Below are 20,664 nucleotides of genomic sequence, written 5' to 3'. Positions count from 1 at the left end.
CGGGGTTTCCTATGGCGGCGGCCGCCGCCCCCCCCGCGGCGCTGGGGCCCGCCGAGCCCCCGCCGGCCCGGTGCTGAGCCGTTCTCCCTCTCCCCGCAGCCCCCAGCCCGGCCCCGCGGGGCCCCCGATGATGCCGGGGGCGCGGGCGGCGGAGGAGCAGCGCCTGGACGTGGGGCGGGCGCCGCCGCCCCAGTGACGGCCCCGCCATGTCGGTGATGGTGGCGAGGAAGAAGGTGGTTCGGAAATGGGAGAAGCTGCCGGGCAGGAACACCTTCTGCTGCGACGGCCGCATCATGATGGCCCGGCAGAAGGGCATCTTCTACCTGACGCTCTTCCTCATCCTCGGCACCTGCGCCCTCTTCTTCGCCTTCGAGTGAGTTCCCCGCGGCGGCCCAGGGATGGGCCCTGGGCAGGGCTACTCTGCCCGGTGGGCTCGGGTGGGGAGCCTGGCGTGGCTCTCTGGGTGGGATCTGCCTCTTCACCCCCAGCCGGTGACCCTGGAGGTTCTGGGGGAGGATGGGCGCTGCTGGAGCTTTCCCCCGGCTCTGCCTGTGGCGTGACTCTGCCTCTTCCTCCCTGCCAGCCGTGCTTCTGGGTGTTTGGGACTTGCAGTCCCTTGTCCTGAGCGTGGCTAGAGGGGATGGGGCTTGGGCTGTGTGCCCCGTGCCCAGGGACAGCCGGGGTGCAAGGGCAGTGCTGCTGCTGCAGCGTGGGCCGAGCAGCGGGATCCTGCGTCCCTGCCCGCTGGGTGCGGGTGCAGCCCCCAGGTCAGCCCGGTGAGGGAGGTGACCCAGCCGGAGAATTAACAAAAAAGGAGCGAGTTTGGTGGCACCGGGGTTTAGCGTGGGTCCAGCCTGCCCTGCAGCTGCCGGCTGGCTCGGTGTTGCAGGGTGCTGCACTACAGCAGAGCCTCCCGCGAGCTGAAGGCCTCATGTTTGGAGAGGATCCGGCCACCCTTCGAGATCAGCTGGGCAGCCTAAAGACCTGCAGCTGAAGTCTTGGGTGTTGCCAAAAGAGCAGGACCTGCCCCCTCCCCACAGCTCTCCCCTGTGAGCTGGGCTGGAGAATGGACTTGGCCTTAGACTAATCCTACAAAAAAAAAAAAAAAAACAAAAAAAACCAAAAGGAGACAAAAGCCTGTGTTTGCCTCAGCGCCGATGTTGTGGGGAGGGGACAGGACTGTTTCACCTCCTGCTTTGAGGATGAGCTTGGATCAGCCAAACAACTGTGAAACTTTCCTTCCTCTGCCTCCATCAGCATGTTTATGTTATTCTTAGGGAGGTGAAGGTCCTCAGCGCTGTTGGGTAACACAAAAGCCCTTTAAGCCAGGAAAGCAAGCGGAAGAAACCGCTCCCTGGTTAAGCCCTGTATTCCTCCAGATACATACAGCACTCGGCCACCATGCTGGCCTCCTAGACGTCTTCCCCAGACCAGGGAACTAGTCTCAACTTCTCCTGGCCTGGCGTTGCTCTCCCTAGGTCCTTGTTAGCGGATATCGCTGGCAGCCTTGGAAAGGGCTTTCTGGAACAGTCTGCTGAGGCTTGCCACGTCCCACCAGCAGCGGTGCGGTGGCTAACGTGGGCCTCGGTCAGGTGTGAGACTGGTTTTTCTGCTTAGTCGTCGGGTGGCTTTGGAGGCAGGTGCCGTAACGCGAGGTGTTGGGGTTCCCGAGTGGGGACAGCCCAAATTATCCCTGACTCAGGCTGGATTCAGAGCTGTGAAATGGCACCACCGTTCGTTTCGTTGTTTGCTTTGTTTTTTTCCCATCTGAAAATTGAGGCTGAGGCTTCCTGCCTTGCAGGAAGGACTAATAGGTGTTCCTGCTCCAGAAACACCTATTAGAGCTCCAGAAACACTTATTGCGAGGGATAATTGCTCTTGCTCCCTGCGGAGCCTGTCCTTAGCGGAAGAGCGAAGCCACATCCCGCTCTGCTGCCTTTGCCCGGCTGCCCGCCGTGGTTGTGCGGGGCAGGGGGAGCCAGGGCTGCCTGTCCAGCCCTGCGCCGTGTTGGCTGTGGGCACGGTGGGTACGTGACTGGCAATTTCTCGGGAAGCCCCTTCCCGTGCTGCGGGAGGCAGAGGCCCGTGGAGGGGTCGCTCACCCCCGAGTCCTTGCTCGCCCTGAGATGTCCCTTCCGCGTGGAGGTGGAGGGTGGCCTCTGTGGGGGCCGCGGGCCCAGGGAAAGGTTTGCTGGGAGCAGAATCGTCTCTGAATTTTACTTAAATTGGCTGAGTGGTTTGGACTGGGGAGATGAGGGAAAGTTTGGGAAAATCCAAAACATCCATTTGATCCTGTCAAAGCACAACACGAATGTTTTCTGTTTGAAAGAGGTGGGTGTGTTCTGAAATCGTTTGGGGATTTCTGAATTTGGGGTAGGGATGAAACGTTGCCTTCCCAACCAGAAACACTCCACAAGGTCTCTGTTTCACCGACAAAGCTGAGAAGATGAGCAGCTTGGCTGCTCGAGAGCCTTCTGTGTGCGTTAGGGTGCTTTTGCATAAGAGTCTCAGCCTTGATCTGGTTGCTGTGTTATCCATTCATTTCAGCTTTTGGCAGATGCTTTGGCGTTTGCACGGAAATTCATGGTTTCCCCCTTAAAGTTTGGAACAATTCGGTTTGCTGGGGTCTGGTTTTGGAGAGCAGCAGGCTGTGGTGGGCGGAGGAGTCCTTTCGGTGTGCGCTCGCTGCAGGGGCGCCTGTGTCGTGAACGCTTGTTCCATTCAGCTGAATCACTTGCGCAGTCACACCTTGTCTACACAAGGCTCGGGGACGCCTGAAGCCAGAAAATGTCTCGCTACTCGATGGGAGCCAGCGCGGGTTTGATCCTCGCCCTCCAGGCTGCTCTGGCTCGGCTCTGATTACAAACGCTGTCGCTGGAGAGCCGCTGGTGACTGGCATCGCACGTCACGAGATAAGCCACCGCATTCCTCGCTGGAAGAGTCCTCCCCGGCCGTGAAATGACAGCCTCTCTGTTCAGGCTGTTGCTGGGTTTGTTTTTTTTTCCCCTCCACGTAGCTCCAATGCCATCGGCTCATCTGCTGCGTCTCCAGTTGAACGGGCTGAAGCCACCTCAGCCCCGTGCACAGGAATTTTTATGTTTTTATCCCCTAGACCGCAGAGCTGTGGTCTGGAGTCGGGGAAGCCTTTTCCTGGGGGAGCAGACAGGAGGGCTGACGGAGCTCTCAGTGCTGTACCTGGAGATCCGGCTCCTCCCTCCAGATAAAGCAGAGGGCCGTGGAGCTGTCCGGGCCCCTGGGGCAGTGCTCTGCAGCAACCAGAGTCCTCTGCCCAAGGACACCTCCCTCGGCAGACAGCAGCTCCCGCTGCTCCGGGGCTGAGCCTGGTCCCGGCAGCGCCCGAGACCTACGTTTAACTGGGTCTGCTCTGTGACCGTAACGTGTCACGTGAAATTCTGTTCAATATCCTCTTGGCACTGTTTCAGACACTTACTGGGTATGGCAGCTTTTGTGGCAGGGCGCTTAGTTGTCTACCTACGCCTGTGGTATCCGCGCACGAGGAGAAGCCCAGGTAAAGCACTTAGTGCAATCCGTCTGGGAGCTGAGACGACGGGGCGTAGCGTCCTCTCCCTGGCTGCTGGGCTTCCCTCCTTGCACTTACGGCCCTCCTGAAGCCAGGCTGCTCCGTTCAGCTCCCCACGGCAGCCGCAAGAGAACTGGGTTGCTTTTGTCTTCAGCTTCTCAGCACAAACATTCGACGTTTGTAAACGTTACAGGCGAGATAGCGCCGGCCATGCCAGGCTCCTGAGCACGGGATGGGGCTGCTGTTTGCTTTTCCAATAACCAAGCATGTTTATCACTATTTTTTTTCCACTTTCTTATCTATGTAGAGATTAAAATTTATTTGTTTTCTGAGTTAAAAAAAAACATGCTTGACCCTTCATGGGACTTAAATTTTTTTTTCCCCAGACCCCAAAGATCCAAGATTTTGCACTGAAAAAGAGGCACTTCTGAGATGGCTTTTACCCCTGGTTTGGTCCGTGTCAGGCATTGTCAAAACTGACACACAAGTTGGTCGGTGCTTTTTAGTAGTCGTAGTTTGTCTCGATAGAGGTAAACTCGTTGGTACCCAGAGTTCAGCTCATTTTGCTCCTGAGGACGTGTTTCTCCTGAAGTGGCTGCTCCCAGGGCTTTGAATCACACGCCCTTTTCCCTGTACACGGGCTCCTTTTCAGGAGATGGCTTTGCTCTCCCTGCACCTGCACGTCCTCTCCAGCACCGCCGTTCCCCCCGCACATCTCGGGGTGCTCCCTTGCCGCCTGGGCAGAGGTTTGAGCTGGGAAAAGAGCAAGAACGTCGGCGTAACGCTTCTGCCTCCTGCCTGAAGCTGGCTACTGCCTGGGCTGGGCTGGCAGCACGTGCTCTGCGCTCGACGTGGGTCTCTGTGAGCATTTTCTGTGTCACTGCTGGCAGACGGGGAGAGTTTCTGTAGGCAGCTCCGGTTCTGCCCGAGTGCTGCCAGGGAAAAGGGCCCCAAATATCTACCGTTGCAGCGCGGCGTTTACCCGGGTGTTCAGAGCGACGGGTTCCACGCAAGTCCACCAGCTTCTGGAAATGGTCCCAGGTCTGGGAGATGCAGGTGACAGTAAGTGCTCTGGTGAGGGTCAGACATTTGGTAAAGATACTCCTTTGTTTTGCTGGTGTTTGGGACAAGCACGTGGTGTGGTTGTCCTAAATGGTGTTAGTTTTGGGAAGTTAAACAGGCGATTTGCAAGTGAGATGTGAATGAACTATACAACAGAGCTGGCCGTGAGATGTGCTACCTGACGGCCGTGGCTGAAGCCCGCTTCCCCCGGGGCTGGCATGTTTGTTCTCCCCCTCCTCCAGAGCTTTGCTTCATGTGCTGGTCACAACAGACCATCCCAAGTGGTCGCAAAATAATCGGTCAAGCAGCCCTTACACCACGAACTCATAGCACCTCCTCTCTGCTGCTTCTTGCTGCCCCCCCCCATTCTGATGTTCTCTTTGTTTATGCCTTTCTCACCCCCCAGCCCGCCGCCCCGTGATGATGAGTTGTGATAGTGCCGTTATTGTCTGCTGTTAGATGACAACATGCTCGAGAGCACAGATATTGTGCTGGGAGTGGAGGAGGAGCAGTATCCGTACATGCCAACAGTATGTCTCTGTTGACTCGCAGCTTTCCCAAACAAAAGATCTTTAAAATGTCTGTTACTTAGCACCGTAAGTGAATTGCTGAGTGTAATCGTAGCATCACAGAATGGTTGGGGTTGGAAGGCACCTCTGGAGATCATCCAGCCCAACCCCTGCCAAAGCAGGGTCACCCAGAGCATGTAGCACAGGGTCGTGTCCAGGCAGGTTTGAATATCTCCAGAGAAGGAGACTCCCCCCCTCCCTGGGCAGCCTGTGCCAGGGCTCTGCCACCCTCACAGTAAAGAAGTTCCTCCTCATATTCAGATGGAACTTCCCATGTGTCAGCTTGTGCCCATCGCCCCTTGTCCTGTCACGCTGCAGACAAGGCGTAGACTGAAGACTGGTGAGCACCAAGTCAGGACCTCACGTGGTGGCCTTACCTGTTGCTCAGCCGTTCTGGCCGGCGCTTGCCCTGCCCTGCCGTGGCACGTGCGCTGGGCACGTTCCCCAGAAGACACCTTCCTTAAAGCAAGGCTCTGCCAGCGCGGGGAGGGACGGGAGGCGTGCGGTGGCTCAGCGTCGGGTCTCGGGATGCGGTTTCAGTGCGGTGGGGGTTTGTGTGGCTCAGGCACCTCTGACCTCCAGGCCGTGTTTGTGCCGAGGGGACGCAACGGCGCTGGCAGCCCTGCTCCCCGGGGAAGCAGGAGGGCCCTGCTCGGCCCCTGCTCTGCCAGGGCACGTCTGAGCGACGGGGCTGAGCGTCCAGTGCAGGGCCTGGGTGTTTGCTTCGTGCTGGAGGGACGATGGCAACAGGACAATGGCTTTGCTGAGCAGACGTCTCACACGCTTCGGCGAACGGCGGCTGAAGGAGCCAGCATTAGGAGTTCCCTGTGTGAGTTCCCAGGTGTCTTTTCCTCGACAGACAGGAGAGTAGGCGGCTGGTGTTTTCTGGGGCTTTGTCCCTGTCCTCCCCGCTGCCCACCTCTGGGCACACAGAATCACAGAATCAACCAGGTTGGAAGAGCCCTCTGGGATCATCGAGTCCAACCATTGCCCTGACACCACCATGGCAACTAGACCAGGGCACTAAGTGCCATGTCCAGGCTTTTCTTAAACCCCTCCAGAGATGGTGACTCCACCACCTCCCTGGGCAGCCCCTTCCAATGGCTAATGACACAGGCGGTCTGTCTGCCATCGCCTCTCTCCCCTCCTGAACCGGGCTCACAGCCTGCCCTGCGGCACGCCGGGAGCTGGGTGGAAGGGCTGGGTGCTGGCTGGGAGCAGCGGGGAGGGTGGTCGCGTGCTCATCCCTTTCATCTCCCGAACTTGCAGGCTTCCTCCCATTCCCACACCACGCTCTGCGATGTGGTAACATCAGTCCTGAGGCCACCCTTGCCGTGCTCAGGGACAGCAGGACTCGCTGCATCCCCAGAGGGCAGGTTTCCTTACAAAGACGCGTAGGAGCTGGTCAGCAGGGACTGAGTCAGAGCCCGCGCTCGTGCTTGGACGCAGATGGAGCGGGGACCGCACCGGTCGCTGCAGGGACTGAGCCCGTTTATTCTTGAGTGCTGCTGTGCAAAGCTTTCAGATCTGTGCCTGGGAGAGTACCCCCGGCACGGATCATGTGCTTGCGGGTAATAAATCTCTTTGCTGACAGCACACTGAAGAAACTTGTGAGGTGTTAGTGTATGAGGCTGGAAGCTCTGGCGCAGTTTTGGCTCAGCTTTAACACAGTTCACGAGTCCACGTTTTAAGCCCGTAATATGTTCATGTTGTTGCAGCAAAACTGTCATGTCAGCTGGACAAGGGTCGAGCTGCAGCCCTTTGAGGCAAGCCGTGTCCGGCTTCTAGAAGAATAAACCCATATTCCTTCCCACAACGGGATCCAAGGCTTGTGTTTAGCTGCTGGCTGATTTGCAGCTCTCTTTCTAGACTTTGCCCTCGCAAAGGGAAAGCGAAGTTATCTCAGGCTGCCTAAAGGCGGTGAGCTTAGCCCTCCGGCTGCTCCGCCTGGCTCCTCCGAGGCAGGCAGGACTCTGCACGTGGCCGACACTGAGGGCTCTGTTGTTTCGAGTAGCTGCAGAGTTTGTGTCTAAAATTAACACCGTTGGTTTGGGGGACAGGCCCTGGGCATGGCTGTGGCCGCTTCGTGTTGGGGCTGTGGCCAAAGCATACCATGGCTTCAGCAGACAGCCCTTTCTGTGCCTCGTTGCGTGCAGGGGACAGTCGCTGGAGTCAAGCAATGGCAAATTAAAGCATTGGGATTTGGGTGGGGTTTCCCTTAAACCGTAGGAAACCTCCACAGGAGCTTCACCCTGATGTAAATGGGGTTTTCGGAAGGAATCAGGGTAAAAATCTGTTTTCTTTCAGCCCAGTGTGTCTCTAACCCATGACTTCTGCGTGGCCTGTGCTGTAGTGCCCACGGAGACATGTTGGTGGGTGTCCAGCAGTGACGTGGGGCACAGTGAGGTTAATCTCCTCGCCCCCTTTGCACCGCCTCAGTCAGCGGGATTAGCAACGTAAATTCCTCGTTGGACCTTTCTGTGTTTGTAAAGCAAACAAGCCTCACGCTGCGTTTCCTCTCTCAAGCTGGGGTTGTCTGGGAGCAGGAGTCTTTCTACTTGGAGTTTTCGAGTCCCTTCCCTCAGAAAAGTCTAAGGAAGCCAGACGTCTTGTTGCACGGGAGCGTCGCGCTTCCCCGTGAATCCAGTCCTGAGAAGCACAGGACGTGGTTAATCCCTGGAAAGTCATTTTTGTGGTACTGGAAGCTGCTGCCTCTTTAGGGGACAGCCAGAGATTCCCACTGCTCCGCTGCACGTCCGTGCCTTCCGCCTCTCCCCAGGCCTTGGGCCCATCTCCCAGGGGTACGGGCCATCCCTCGGCAGCCGGCTGCAGCGCGTGTCCTCTAGGCAAGACCCCTCTAGCTGGCTGCTTGCTTCTCTAGTGTCATCTGTGAGTGAGCAAAATGGGGGCTGGAAACAAAACAAAATGCTGGAAAGGATGCTGTGCCTGGCTGGTCACAGACACGGGGGTGCTTTGATCGGGGCTGGTCGTTCGAGCTGCCCCAGGGGTGTTTCCCTGTGGTGGTGGGATCAGAAGGAAGTGCTGAACAGCCTCTCTCCCCGAGGTGTACCCAGTGTTCAGAAAAGTCTGGGCTCAGACCTCGCGGTGGCTTGGTTCAGAATCAGAATCAATCAGGTTGGAAGAGCCCTCTGGGATCATCGAGTCCAACCATTGCCCTGACACCACCATGGCAACTAGACCACGGCACTAAGTGCCATGTCCAGGCTTTTCTTAAACCTCTCCAGAGATGGTGACTCCACCACCTCCCTGGGCAGCCCCTTCCAATGGCTAATGACCCTTTCTGAGAAGAAATTCTTCCTAATGTCCAACCTGAACCTCAAGGCTTCAAACCTGAAGGAGGTTCATCGCCTCCTGCCGTCTCTCTGCAGGTGTCGGTACCTGGCGGTCCAGCTGTCCCCGGCCATCCCCGTGTTCGCAGCAGTTCTCTTCCTGTTCGCCATGGCCACGCTCCTGCGGACGAGCTTCAGTGATCCCGGGGTGATCCCGAGAGCCCTGCCTGACGAGGCAGCCTTCATCGAGATGGAGATTGGTGAGCGTGGAGCCAGCTGAGCTGGTGATGGCTGGAAAAGCCTCTGTGTTCCTGGCATACCTCTAGGCTACGTTCTCTGCAGAGCCTTTCTTCCTGGCCCACCCTCCAAAAGAGAGGATCGCCCCAAATGGGGCGTCTTACCACCTGCTGGCTAATTCTGCTTGGCTGAGCCTCAGAAGGATGCTGGGACATGCCTGCTTCCCTTCCTGGGAGCCTTTTCACGTGCTGTTTTCTCTCTTGTAGCTGTGTACATACAAACTCAGTTTGCTTTTGGGAAGAGGTGCGGGAAGCTCGGTGTGGGCCCCTTGATCCTTCAGGTAGAGAGAGAGTTTGGTGGGTGTGGGTCTGTACAGTGACATGCCCCCGGCCCCTCTCAATATGCCCATGAAGGCTCTGGCATCCCTTTTCCTGCCTCCAAGCTGCCAGGTTGGCTCTGGACCGTGTGAGCAGAGCTGCAGTACTGGCTCTAGACCCAGCAGGCTCTGAGCCCACTGGTAGGAAAAGCGGGGAGACATGTTGTCATTCTAGGCCTGTGGTGTTGTAGGAGCAGGTCTGATCTCTGCTTGGTTCTCTCTCTCAGAGGCCACCAACGGGACCGTGCCCCAGGGTCAGCGCCCACCGCCGCGGATTAAAAACTTCCAGATCAACAACCAGATAGTGAAGCTGAAGTATTGCTACACATGTAAGATCTTCCGTCCGCCCCGCGCCTCTCACTGCAGCATCTGCGACAACTGTGTGGGTGAGTAGAAGAGGTCGCGCCTGCTCCTGCACCTGGGTGGTAGGTGAGAGCCGTTGGAAGAGGACGGGGGAAGATCTGCACCCAATCTCGCTCCACATCGGGTCTCACACTGCGCCTGCTGAGCGAGCCCAGAACGGTGGTGTGTGAACAGACGGGGACAGTCTGCCTCATCTTAAGCTCAAGAAGCTTGAGGTTTGCTCAGAACCTGACGCCAGATGGTTCATCTTTGCCGGTACTTCTTTGGCAATAACTGGTCTAACATCAGTCTAACTTGCCCGTGCAAATGTGCAGCCTGTTTTTGAGTTTCACTGACCTGGCCTTGCTGGGCTAGAGGGTTCCAGTGGAGAGCTGTGTCTTGTGTGAAAGCAGCTCCTTGCATCAGCGTGGAGATCCTGCTGTTCCCTTGAGTGCCCCTGGTTTTTGTTCTCCTTGCTGCATCGCAGACGCTCTCTTAGCCCTTTTGCATATCATAATTGACTCATGTTCAGCATCCCTTCTCAAGGAAGAAATCCATTCTTCTGGATCCCTCTCCTCCTCTGCAGGTTCCCAGCCCTTTCAGTGTTCATCCAGTCCCTTCAACCTTCTTCTCATTATCCTAGTAGGAGTAAAGTGGCACATGGGTTAGGTAAGAACTTCTGAACCCCCAAGACCTTCATCTAACCTGTGTGCTGCTTTAGTCAAAGCTGTTACACCTCAGGTCTCTGGGAGAGAAGACATGCGTGGGGCCAAGCTCTTAAACTCCATCTTAATCTGCAAAACAATTGATTAATAAAACAGTTTTGCACTTTCTTACCTGGCCTCCCCTCTGGAAGGGGGCTGTGATACGGGGCCCTGAGTTAGCAGAGGGTTCAACTTGATGGCCCAGGGGGTCCTTGTCGGCCTTGGAAGCGTTTGAGTTCGGGGCAGAGCGCCTGGAGGCAGGCAGGGCCGTGCTGGAGCAGCACTGATCTCCATCTTCGCTTTCACAGAGCGCTTCGACCATCACTGTCCCTGGGTGGGCAACTGCGTGGGGAAGAGGAACTACCGCTATTTCTACCTCTTCATCCTCTCGCTCTCACTCCTCACCATCTACATCTTCACCTTCAACATAGTCTACGTAGCACTGAGTGAGTCTGGCTGCGGAGAGGTGGCTGGCGGGGCTGGCTGAGGGAGGGGGGCATACAGGTGGTGTTGTGAACCCAGAAGTGATGGTGTGGGAAAGGGAACTGGACTTGGGGTGATGTTCCAGAGAAAAAAAATCTTCCTCTCTTTGTATTGGCAGAATCTCTGAAGATTGGGTTTCTGAACACATTGAAGGAAACCCCGGGGACATATCCTTCCACGGTGCAGAGGGGCTGGCTTCTCCAAAGCTGGGGGTTGGTGTGAGCTGCATTATGGAGGGACTGGAGTCTTGATGCCCAGGCTTCCCTAAGGAGCCTTTCAGGGCATTTTCCTCCACGATTACAAGGCAAGGAGCAATTTTGTGGCTTTTGGGAGGAGGGTAAAACAGAGAACCATGTCAAGGAGAAGGAGAGAAGTTAGCGTAGTGTGCCTGGAGGTGGTGACACAGCTGGGGTGGGACTGTGCCCAGGCTGTTCCCAGCCCTTAACTGTTCTCACTGTACTGGAGGTGCTCATCTGTTTCTTCACCCTGTGGTCGGTGGTGGGGTTAACTGGGTTCCACACCTTCCTGGTCGCACTGAATCAGACAACCAACGAAGACGTAAGTAGAGTCTTTCTGTTCCTCTGAGCCGTCTCCATTTCTCGTCGCTTCCTCAGTGTGTCACGGCTGCGTCCACCCTGCTGACGTGTGCTGCGGGCTGAGGCAGGGCTCCGTGGGCTGGGGGCAGGTGGAGCAGCCCTGAGCTTGTGCCCTGACTTGCAGATTAAGGGGTCCTGGACTGGGAAGAACCGCGTGCAGAATCCCTACAGCCACGGCAACATCGTGAAGAACTGCTGTGAGGTGCTCTGTGGGCCTCTGCCCCCCAGGTAAGCTCTCGAGGGGCAGCCCTGCCTTTTTTGCCCCCAGAGCCCAGGGTAGGACCCTGAGGAGCTCCCCTTGCTTGGGTACAAGACCTGCCTGCTCTTCTGCCAGCGCTTTGTGCGTTGAGGGCTTCTGGAGGTCCCTTGGGATATGGGTGGATGCTCTGGGGAGGAAGGTCCTGTGTTGCCTTCCTTGCCTGTCTTCAGTGGTGCAAGCTTGCGATGTCACCACGTGCTTGGGCAGCGGCTCCCCGTCCCTGGGGCAGCGCGGGGAGCGGAGGCTCTTTCCAGGGCGCTCGTTTCAGTGGGCTCCCACCCTCTGGACTGGGCTGCTCTCCAAGGGGCTTGGTTTTCACAGGAGGAACTAGGTTTGGGCTGTACACGGCCTGATCTGGAGAGGAACCCCTTCCCCTGACGTTTGTCTTCCACAAGCACTTTCCCTGCCAGCAAAAGCAGTTGGCTTCAGGGGAGGTGTGGGTCTCTGATGGTGTGATTCTGCTCTTGCAGCGTCTTGGACAGACGGGGCATCTTGCAGCAAGAGGAGGGCACAGCTCAGGAGGGGTCGTGCCCGCGGGGGCCCAGCGCTCCAGAGCCCACTGGTGGGCAGGCAGAGGAGAGCAGCGCTCAGCAGAAGGATGGCAGCCTTCCTCACCCCAGTGCCGTGAGTGATGCCCTCTGTGCCGGGGGCGAGCGGGCTGCGCCTGCTTGGAGCTGCTGGGGCTTTGGGCCAGCAGAGAGAAAGGTGATAGTGTGAGTTAGCAGGAGCAAAGCCACACTTGGGGCTTTGCTGAGAGGCTGACGATGAAAAGCCTGTTGTGCTCTGGCCCTGGAAACCAGCATCTCTCTGGAGCTGGCTGGGATGGTGCTGGGTTCCTCTGGCTCCTGGGTAAACTTCAAAGGAAATCACAGCTGGCTGCAGTTTTGGAGATGTTGGTCCTGCTGTGAGAGCACCAAGGAGCTGGTGCCTGTGGAGGCTTGGAGGGGTTGAGGAGGGATGGGAGATGCAGGCGTCTTGTTTTGAGCCTAAGTGGAAGCTGAAGGGCTGTCCCTGGGAAGGGCCCTGGCAGCTGTGGGATCTCCATCTGTGGAGAATGCCATTGCCCCACTGGACATGGCCCTGAGCAGCCTGCTCTGTCGTTGGAATTAGCCCCACTGCGAGGATATGGTTGGACAGGAGACCTCCAGATTGCCCTTCCCACTTAAATTATTCTGTGAATGTGGTGGGAAATGGCTGGGCCTACTGCTCGGGCATGAGCTGCCTCTTCCTCTGGTGGAAACGGTCCAGACCACTTCTGCTGGAGCAGTCCAGTGCTCCAGATCTTCATGAAGCTGCTGGTTTGCCTGTTTGGTGGCCCCTGGTTTCTCCTTTTCCCAAGCACAGCCGAGTCCTCTGCCTGCTGGAGCTGGAGGCAGGAGCAGGGCAGCGGGGCCATGTGTCTGTGCTCAAACAGATGCTCTGTACCGGGGTGTATTCATGCAAGTCAGTGCTGTCTTCTCTCTCCAGGTCCCTGCGCCACCCCTGAGCAACTCTGAGGCGCCAGAGGAGAAGCAGCTAACGTCTGGGGAGCTCCCGGTCCCATCCCAGGACGCTGGGCAAGCAGAGCACTAGCCTCTGCTTGAAAGGGAGAACTTTCTTGTTTTGTCTAATCAAAGCTGGAAGTGATTGAGGAGAGGAGGAGAAGGGCTGGATGGCAGGCAAACAATTCCTCGTGGCCGTTTTGCTTTAGTCATTATTCACCTCGATGCGCAGGCGGTGCGGGCCGGCGCTGGCCTCGCACGGCGTCCAAGGATGAGCGAGTGGCCCGCCTTGTCACCCAGGGGCACTCGCCACCGCTGAGGCTGCTCTGCCTGCAGGCCGAGGCAGGACCTCTTGCTCTGCAGGTTGTCCTGGATGCTGCCCCTCCGTCTGGCCCCGACTCTCTTGATGAGGCGACTTGTGGTCAAGCAGCTCCGAAGCGGCGTTAGGGTCGGCCTGCTCCCTGCTGCTGAGGAATCCTGCTGGGAAGGGGAAAGTGATTTGTGGCAGTAGCGTCCTCCCTCCCCTCCTCCCTCCTTCCCCTAATCTGTGGCGTTGTGTTGTTGGTTAACGTGGCAGGGGCTGGCAGGAGACATTTTGGTGCCAAAAGGGCCAAAACAACCTGGAAGGTGTTCTGCTGGCAACGGGTTTTAAAGTACCTTCCTTCCCACGCTCCTTCGTTTGGTGTGACTCGGGGGGTGGTGGCGGGGCCCTCCCTCCCGTCCTCCCCCCGGGGCTCGCGCCGAACCGGGGGCTCGAGGGAAGGAGCGGGGCAGCCCCATCTTCCTGCCGCTCGTCTCCGCCCCGCGCCGGCCGCAGAGCGGTTGTGCAAGGGGGGTACGAAGCTGCAGGGGAGGGTCTGCCTGTGCCGTGGCTCTCCAGCTAGTGCCAGGGCTACGTTTGCTCCGGGGTGCCCAGCGTGCCCTCCCCTCGCCTGCCAGGCTGGGGCACGCCGCTCCGCAGAGCCTCAGCCCCAATTCTGTCGTGTCGCCGTGTCCCCGTGGCCTTGCCCTGCGCTTCTCAGCCGACCTCGACCGGCTTTCAGAGCCTTGGGCCTGCCCTGGGCTGCGCTGGCTGTCCTGGCACTGGCTGTGCGGACTCCTCGGCAGAGGAGGGGGGACAGGCCGGGGCCGGGGGGCACTGGGAGACCTCAGGGCTGCGCAGGGCTCTTCCTCCACTCCACACTCCCTGTCCTGCGCCCGGCAGCCAGGCTGGGACAAGCCTCATGTCTGCAGGGTCCTTGCAAAGGCCGGTGGGTGCCCCGGCTGCTCTCCATCCCATACCCCGGGCGCTGGGTACTCCCGTGCCTCCCCGCAGACACGCGGTGCGTGGGTGGCAGGGGGAGGGCGTCCTGCCAGGGCCGTCCTGCTTGTTCCTCTGCGATGCTCCTGCCTGGCAGCCTCAAGTTGCTGCTCCCCCTTCCCTCGCCTCGTCTGCCATCCTGCTTGCCACGGTGGCGTGGAGCAGAGCGAAGTGGGGAGCCGTGTCCCTCCGGAGCCTGATGCTGCTGGCAGGGCCGGAGCGTCCCAGCTCGCAGCCGCTGCCGCCCTGCAGCCGGACCCGTCCCCGTCCTGTCCCCCCGCGCAGGGGGTCCTGGGCCAGCCCTGGCCCCACGCACAGCCCACGGCGGTGGGAGCCGCCCCAACGCGCTACTGACCAAATCTCAAACTCGGTGTGAAAAGGTGTGTTTTGGGGTTTGCTCCTCTCCTTTCCAAGGTGGTGTGGGGGGTGCTGCCTGCAGGGGCCCGCACAGCCCCTGGGGTTCCTGCCTGCTCTGTGCAGGTTCTCTGTGAAGGAAGTGGGGGTAGGGCGAGGGTTGGGCCTTCTTTCTTTTTTTTCTTTTTTTTTTTTTTTAATTTTAAAACAATGAAGGAAACTTAACTGGTTTGAAAAACGGCTGAGCTGTAGCCTCTGCCTCTGTGTGCTGCCTCTTTCTCCTTCCCCGTGGCTTTCCAGCCTCTACATCTCCCCCTCCCAGGGTGTATTATCCACGTTGGTGTCTGATTTGCGTCCTGGGAAGGGGGGTCTTGGGGTGCAGACGCTGCAGCCTGGGCTGAGCAGTGACGAGCCCCGGCGGGTGCAGCCGGGGAGTGTCCTGGGGAGCTTTCGGTGACCTGCAGACCCCGCTCCCTCCCCGCGCCTCCTGGCAGGCAGGAACCAGGCTGAAGGCCGGGGTACAGACGTGCACGCTTTTATTGAAGGGACAAACTGGGGGCCCAAAGGCCGATGCTGCGGCGCAGGAGCTGGAGCTGGTCACGCGCAGCAGCGGGAGCTGGGCTGGGGACACGGGCCTGGCTGCCCCGTGTGGCTGCTGGCTCCTGCCCCCCCCAGGGAGGCTCTGCGGGGCCCTGGAGCGCTGCAGCTCCCCTGCCCCTTCCCGGGGGGGTGGCCGGTGCTTTGGGGGGGATCCTGTCCTGGGGGTGACAGCCTCACCCTGCTGAGCCCCTCTGCCTGCGCAGCAGCAGGGCGGTCGCTCCAGCTCCCTCCCGCAGCCCCCAGGCTTGGGGGCAAGTGGGGGCAGCCGGCGGGGCTCCCCTTGGGCCGAGGGAGGGGGCTCGCAGTGCCCTTGCCAGGCTGCTCTCCACTCCCCCCACACCCCAAACCTCCCAGCCAACCTCTCCCTGCCGCCCTGGCTGTGCAAGGAAGATGCTGGAGGAAGGCAGCGCGGGCGTCCTCCCTCCTGCCCAGGAGCGGGGCTCGGGGGGGCTCCTCTGCGCTCGCACACGGCTGCTGGGCGCTGGGTTTGCTCCGTCCCTGCCTGCCGCAGACCCCCCTGTCCTTGCAGGCTCCTGTGCCTCGGCCCAGCACGAGGGCTCCGGGGGCAGCTCTTAAAGCTGTGGATGAAGTGGGGCAAACCCAGGAGAGGCGATCCAGGCCCACGGCACCTGGGCAGGGAGCGCGGCACCCCGAGGTGCCCGGAGCACCCGCATCAGGGCAGCAGTGCAAGGCAGCGGTGTGAAATGTCCTGGGGGCAGCGAACGGGGCAGCCTGGGGGGCCCCGGGGCTGAGCTGCCCGCAGCCACGCAGCGCAGGGGTCGGGGGATCCCGCTGCCAGGGCTCACCTGCTCCCCCCCCCAGTCCCCTCCAGTCTGGACCCAGGGTGGAGGCGGCTGTGCCCATCGGCAGGGCAGTGCTGGCAGCAGGGTTGGGCTCAGGAGGACTCTGCCAGGGAGAGAGCCCGCAGCTGCCCCTCGGGACCCCCCAGCTCCGCCTCATCCCGGTTGCCGTCTAGGGTCTCGGATCCCTCGAAGCAGCCCGAGTCCCGGGGAATGTCCCCCTTGGGCTCCGAGGGCGAAGGCTGGGCTTCAGAGCTGTCGCCTTCCTCCGGCTCACTCGATGCTGGGAGAGGCAGGACGTGGCGTTAGCGGGCAGCGAGGCTGGGGGCTGGGGCTGCCTGGCGTGGTGGGCAGCGTGGGGTGTCCCCTGCCCCTTCCCAGCGGCTCTTACTGTCGTAATCCAGGAGGAGCTCGGCAGCCGTGAGCAGCTTGGCGCGGTGCTGGGGGTCCGTGATGTGCAGCTCGTTGAGGTGGGTCTCCCGCAGCTCCTTGAAGTCCTCCAGGGTCTGGTAGCCATTCAGCAGCAGGGTGGAGGTGTGCTCCTGGGGCGCAGGGTGAGCGGAGCGCCCACGGCTCCCCAGCCTCTCCCCCGGCCCCAGGACCACGGCGGGCACTTGCCGGAGCATCATCCAGAAAAGCCCCGTGTGTCCCCTCTGCCCCCCCCCCAGCAGTGCTCGGGCGCGAGGTGGGGGTCCCACGGGGATGGGGGATAGTGAAGGGCTGCTGGGGAGGGGAGGGGAGGGCGGTCCTGCTGCTGGCACCGCGGGCTCGTGCTGGGTGCCGCCGTCCCCCCGCAGACCCCGTCCCTCACCTGCAGGTTGATGCGCTCCAGCAGCTCGTGGAGGGTCTTGGGCTTGAGCCGCTTGCTCCTGCCGGGGCCCCGGCTCTTGCGGGCAGGGGCCGTCTCCTCGGGGATGATGTCCACGTAGATGAACTTGAAGGAGCCCACCCTGTTGTTGAGCAGCCCGGTCCAGGTGCCCACGGGTGGCTTCTCGATGATGCCGATGATGTCCCCTTTCTGGGCCGAGGGAGATGGGGATGGAGGCGGGTGCAGGCTTGGGGACGGCTGGGGGCCCCCCGCAGCCACCCTCCCTCCCCGCACCCCGGTCCTGCCCACGGCCTGGCCGTGGCGTGGCTCACCCGCAGCTTCAGCGAGTCTTTGTCGTAGGGGCTGGGCGTGAAGTCGGTGTGGACGCGGGCCCGGCCGCAGAAGGGGCCGGTGTAGGCTGGGCCGCTCTCCTCCAGCCGCAGGCTGTCCCGGCTGCTGCCCCCGGGGCCGGGGCTGGACGCGTCGCTGCCTGCGGAGGGGAGGGAGGTCAGGGGGTGCCGGGTGCCGGGGCGAGGGGCCGGCGTCCTGCCGGGGCCGGGCTCACCGCTGGACAGCTGGCGGCTCAGGGACGGGTGCCCGTCTTCCTCCATCTCCAGGTAGGACAGAGGCACCTTTTCGTGGCTGGGCTCCTCTGTGCTGCCGGTGGGGGACAGGGGGCAGGGGGACCCCCCCTCCTGCTCTGCGTCTCCCTGCTGGGGGACCAGGGTCAGGCCAGGGGAGGGGGGAGCCACCCCCCCACCTGCCCGGGCCCCCCTCACCTTGCCCTCGGCCAGGGCTCTCACGGCCATCCTGCCCATCTTGCGGTTCATGGTGCGGGAGATGACGGCTCGCCACTTCTTGCCCAGCTTCATCCCGCTGCTCCGCGCCGTGTCCTCGGGGCCAGCGCTGCTGGGCTCGTCCTCGGGGATCTGGCAGAGGGATGGAGAGTGAAGGCAGAGCCCCCCCTCCCCGGGCAAACCTCAGCTGGGGGCGAGACCCCAAATCCTGCCGGTGTGGGAAACCCTGGGGCTGCTCCACGGCACGTGGGGCACCGTGGGACCAGGACTTTGGGCAAGCAGGCTCCGAAAAGGGGCTGTGCCCGGCGGGAAGGTGGTCCCAGGGGAGCGGGACGGGGTGGGGGGGTGTCGGGCACTCACGTTCTCCTCCAGGTTGAACTCCTTCTCGCTTGGCGCAGGGGAGCTGACTTTGGCCTTGGCGAAGTCCTTGAAGCTGCTGGAGCGCTGGAGGGAGAGCTGGGGGAGATGGAAAGGTGTGAGGGCTTCTCCCTGTGCCCCCCTGCCCCAGCTCCCACCCTCCCCGCTGGCAGCCGGGCCCCTTGGCAAGCCAGGCGAGCATCATCACAGCCCAGCCAGCATCGTGGCAAGCTCAGTCCTGCCTTTGTGCCAAAGCCACCACAGCGGGTTTTGGCTCTCAGTCCTGCTGCAACCCTCCATCGCTGCCTCTTTCAGCCTTCCCCGTGCCCCCCCGGCTCTCCTTCCCTCCTCCCCGTGTCCCCAGCTGCCTGCCCCACACGGGAAGGGGTTCCCCATGCCAGGAGCACCTCGGTGCCAGCCAGCCGGGGTCCCTGCATGGCCGCACGGTCCCGGGGCTCCCATCCCTGGGTGCCCAGTACCAGCGCTCCGGTGGGAGCCAGCTTGGTGCTGGGGCTGGGTGAGCTCAACTCCCGGCTGCCGGCGTGCTCAGAGCTCACCCCACGGTGCCCAGAGCTCACCCCACGGTGCTCAGAGCTCACACACCCCACGGCGCTCGGAGCTCACACTCGGAGCTCACCCACCCCACGGCGCTCGCTCTCGCCTCGACCGCAAACGCAGCAATTTCCGTCCTCGGGTCGCTCTGCCTGCCCGGGCTCCTGCTTGCACCGGAGGTGGCCAAGGCCCTTCTCGGCCCCCACAGCCCGGCCCTGCTCTGGCACGGCCCCTCGCCCTCCCCCTCCACCTCCTTTGATCGCCTCGGCTGAGCACCCTTTACCACTTATCCGTGCCTTTTTCTGGCTCGGATGCGGGAGAGCCGCCTCCCTCCCCGCCGTGGCTCCGCTCAGCAGGCCCAGCTCAGCTGGTGCAGCTGTGGGGGGAGATGTTTGCCCCACTCCCACCCACAGTTTGCCCCACTCCCACCCTGGCACCCCTGAACCCACCAGACCCAGGTGCCTCAAACCCCTCCGCTCTCTCCCTGCTCCTTTGAGATTAAACGGCTTCGCGCCCCATGCCCCCCCCGCAGCCGGGAACGCTGCCGCTGCCCCGGGGCTGGAGGAGCCGGGGCTGCGGGAGCGGCTGTGGGACACCCGGCAGCGGGGGGCCGTGGGGCTGGGGCGGCCGGACCCCGGGAGCACGGCAGCGAGAGGGAAGTGAGAGCGGCGGCTGGGCAGGGGCCGGGGATGCCCATGGGGGCTGCCAGGCTCGCCCAAATTCCCCTGGGAGCTTCCCAGCACGGAGGAGCCGCCGTGGCGCGTGGCTCTGCCAGGATGGCTGCCCGCCGCGGCAGGACCCCCGGCTCCCCTCGGCGATGCCATCCCACCGGGGCCTGGCGAGAGCCGGGGCGAGGGGCTGGTCGTGGGCCCCACCGGCGGCTCCAGCCCTCCCGGCGGGGTGGCCCAGGGCAGCGCATGGCCCCCCTGCACCGGGGGCTCTCGAGAGGCCACGATCCGGCAGCCGGTGCTGCCGGTGGCTCCCGGCGCTCGGTGCGGTGCTGCCGGAGGAAGCGGCCGACGCACGTGACGAGCTGCAGCCTCGCGCTGCCTCGACCGCAGACACCTCCTGCACGGGGCGGGCTGGGAGCTGCGCACCCGGCAGGAAACGGCAGGCGGCCGCCCACGCTGTGGGGAGGGGGAGGCACGGCGACCCCCCAGCAGAGCCCCACGGGTCCCACCGGCACCCCGGCTTGCGCCCATGCCAACCCCAGCAGCCTGCGCGTCCCGGCTGCCCATCCCACCGGGCTGGCTGTGCGCCAGGGTGGGAGCAGGGCACGGGATGAGGGCAGGACCACGCACTGGCAAGGCCACGGTGGCTGGGGGTGGCAGGGACCGGCTGCTGGCAGTGCTGCCCCCAGACCCCGTGGGACTCTGCCCCCGAGCCCCGACACCGGTGCTCCCTGCCCAGCATCCCGCGGGCAGCCTGGGCTCGGCCGGTGCTGGGCGCGCAGGGATGCCCGTGGGTGCCGAGGGCAGCCGGGTGCCACCAGCGCTCACCTTCCTGTGTCCTGGCTCCTTCTCGCCGGCGTTGGAGGGCTTGCGGCGCAGCATGGTGCCAGGGCCCGGCGGCGAGGGCGCGGTGTTGGGGCAGCGCCTGGCACGGCACCGACCGAAGCACCGGGGAGCGCACAGGAAGCCGGCGGTCACATGAGAGGAGCTTGCAGCGGCGCGGTGTGGGGTGCTGGTGGGTGCGCAGGCTGGGGCAGGAGGAAGGAAACCCGCCACGAAGCCGCTGCCCTGCCCGGGGCCCCGGGGCGGGGGTGCCTGCCTGGCCCCTGCCACCCCTCGGCGGTGCTGCCGCCCCTTGGTGACGCTGCTGGGGGTCACCGCGGCCCCCGCCATGCCCAGGATGGAGGTCCCCAATGCCTCTGCCGTGCCCGCTCATTCTCCCTGCCAGCACCCAATGGCCAAGCCCTCCGTGTGACCAGCCGGGATGTCCCCTGCGTCCCCTGCATCTGCCGGGCATCGGGCTGGGGGGAACGTGCGCAACGGCACCCTGCCGCTGGCACCCGCGGGGCACCGGGAGCGGCCAGCCAGGCCGGCTGCCCTGCACCCTCTCGCTCCAGTTCCTCCAGAATTAAAATCATGCCCTGAATCCTCCTCCTCGCCACGGCCCTCCCTTGGCCACCCCGGGGCAGGACAGGTGGCGCGGGC

General features: G+C 62.0%; 2 protein-coding genes across 2 annotated transcripts; one reads left to right on the top strand and one right to left on the bottom strand.

Annotated features, from left to right (window-relative positions):
* The first annotated feature begins 99 nt into the window (after positions 1-99).
* On the top strand, positions 100-13,609 carry ZDHHC9 (zinc finger DHHC-type palmitoyltransferase 9). The gene is made up of 9 exons (XM_068419978.1): positions 100-373; positions 8,562-8,722; positions 9,303-9,461; positions 10,430-10,567; positions 10,723-10,771; positions 11,060-11,162; positions 11,325-11,428; positions 11,930-12,083; positions 12,927-13,609. Exons 1-9 carry the CDS (start codon positions 207-209, stop codon positions 13,029-13,031), a joined length of 1,140 nt encoding a protein of 379 aa, XP_068276079.1. The 5' UTR covers positions 100-206; the 3' UTR covers positions 13,032-13,609.
* Positions 13,610-15,885: 2,276 nt separating this feature from the next.
* On the bottom strand, positions 15,886-20,070 carry SASH3 (SAM and SH3 domain containing 3). Its single transcript, XM_068419975.1, has 8 exons — positions 20,008-20,070; positions 17,960-18,055; positions 17,582-17,731; positions 17,368-17,512; positions 17,135-17,292; positions 16,806-17,012; positions 16,386-16,536; positions 15,886-16,277 (listed from the first exon to the last, which is right to left on the bottom strand). Exons 1-8 carry the CDS (start codon positions 20,059-20,061, stop codon positions 16,090-16,092), a joined length of 1,149 nt encoding a protein of 382 aa, XP_068276076.1. The 5' UTR covers positions 20,062-20,070; the 3' UTR covers positions 15,886-16,089.
* Positions 20,071-20,664: the final 594 nt, after the last annotated feature.

Source organism: Nyctibius grandis, chromosome 29 (assembly GCF_013368605.1).
Source record: "Nyctibius grandis isolate bNycGra1 chromosome 29, bNycGra1.pri, whole genome shotgun sequence".
NCBI classification, from domain to species: domain Eukaryota; kingdom Metazoa; phylum Chordata; class Aves; order Nyctibiiformes; family Nyctibiidae; genus Nyctibius; species Nyctibius grandis.
The sequence above is the reverse complement of the archived record's forward strand: the minus strand, read 5'-3'. Positions and strand labels throughout refer to the sequence as shown.

Bases quoted from the DNA above. Each gene is read 5' to 3' on its own strand.
- ZDHHC9 (XM_068419978.1), top strand. From the start codon at position 207: ATGTCGGTGATGGTGGCGAGGAAGAAGGTGGTTCGGAAATGGGAGAAG. The intron at 9,462-10,429 runs GTGAGTAGAAGA...TCGCTTTCACAG, and splicing joins CATCTGCGACAACTGTGTGG to AGCGCTTCGACCATCACTGT. The intron at 11,163-11,324 runs GTAAGTAGAGTC...CCTGACTTGCAG, and splicing joins ATCAGACAACCAACGAAGAC to ATTAAGGGGTCCTGGACTGG.
- SASH3 (XM_068419975.1), bottom strand. From the start codon at position 20,061: ATGCTGCGCCGCAAGCCCTCCAACGCCGGCGAGAAGGAGCCAGGACAC. The intron at 17,013-17,134 runs GTGAGCCACGCC...CCCTCGGCCCAG, and splicing joins AAGACTCGCTGAAGCTGCGG to AAAGGGGACATCATCGGCAT. The intron at 16,278-16,385 runs GTAAGAGCCGCT...TGCCTCTCCCAG, and splicing joins GCTCCTCCTGGATTACGACA to CATCGAGTGAGCCGGAGGAA.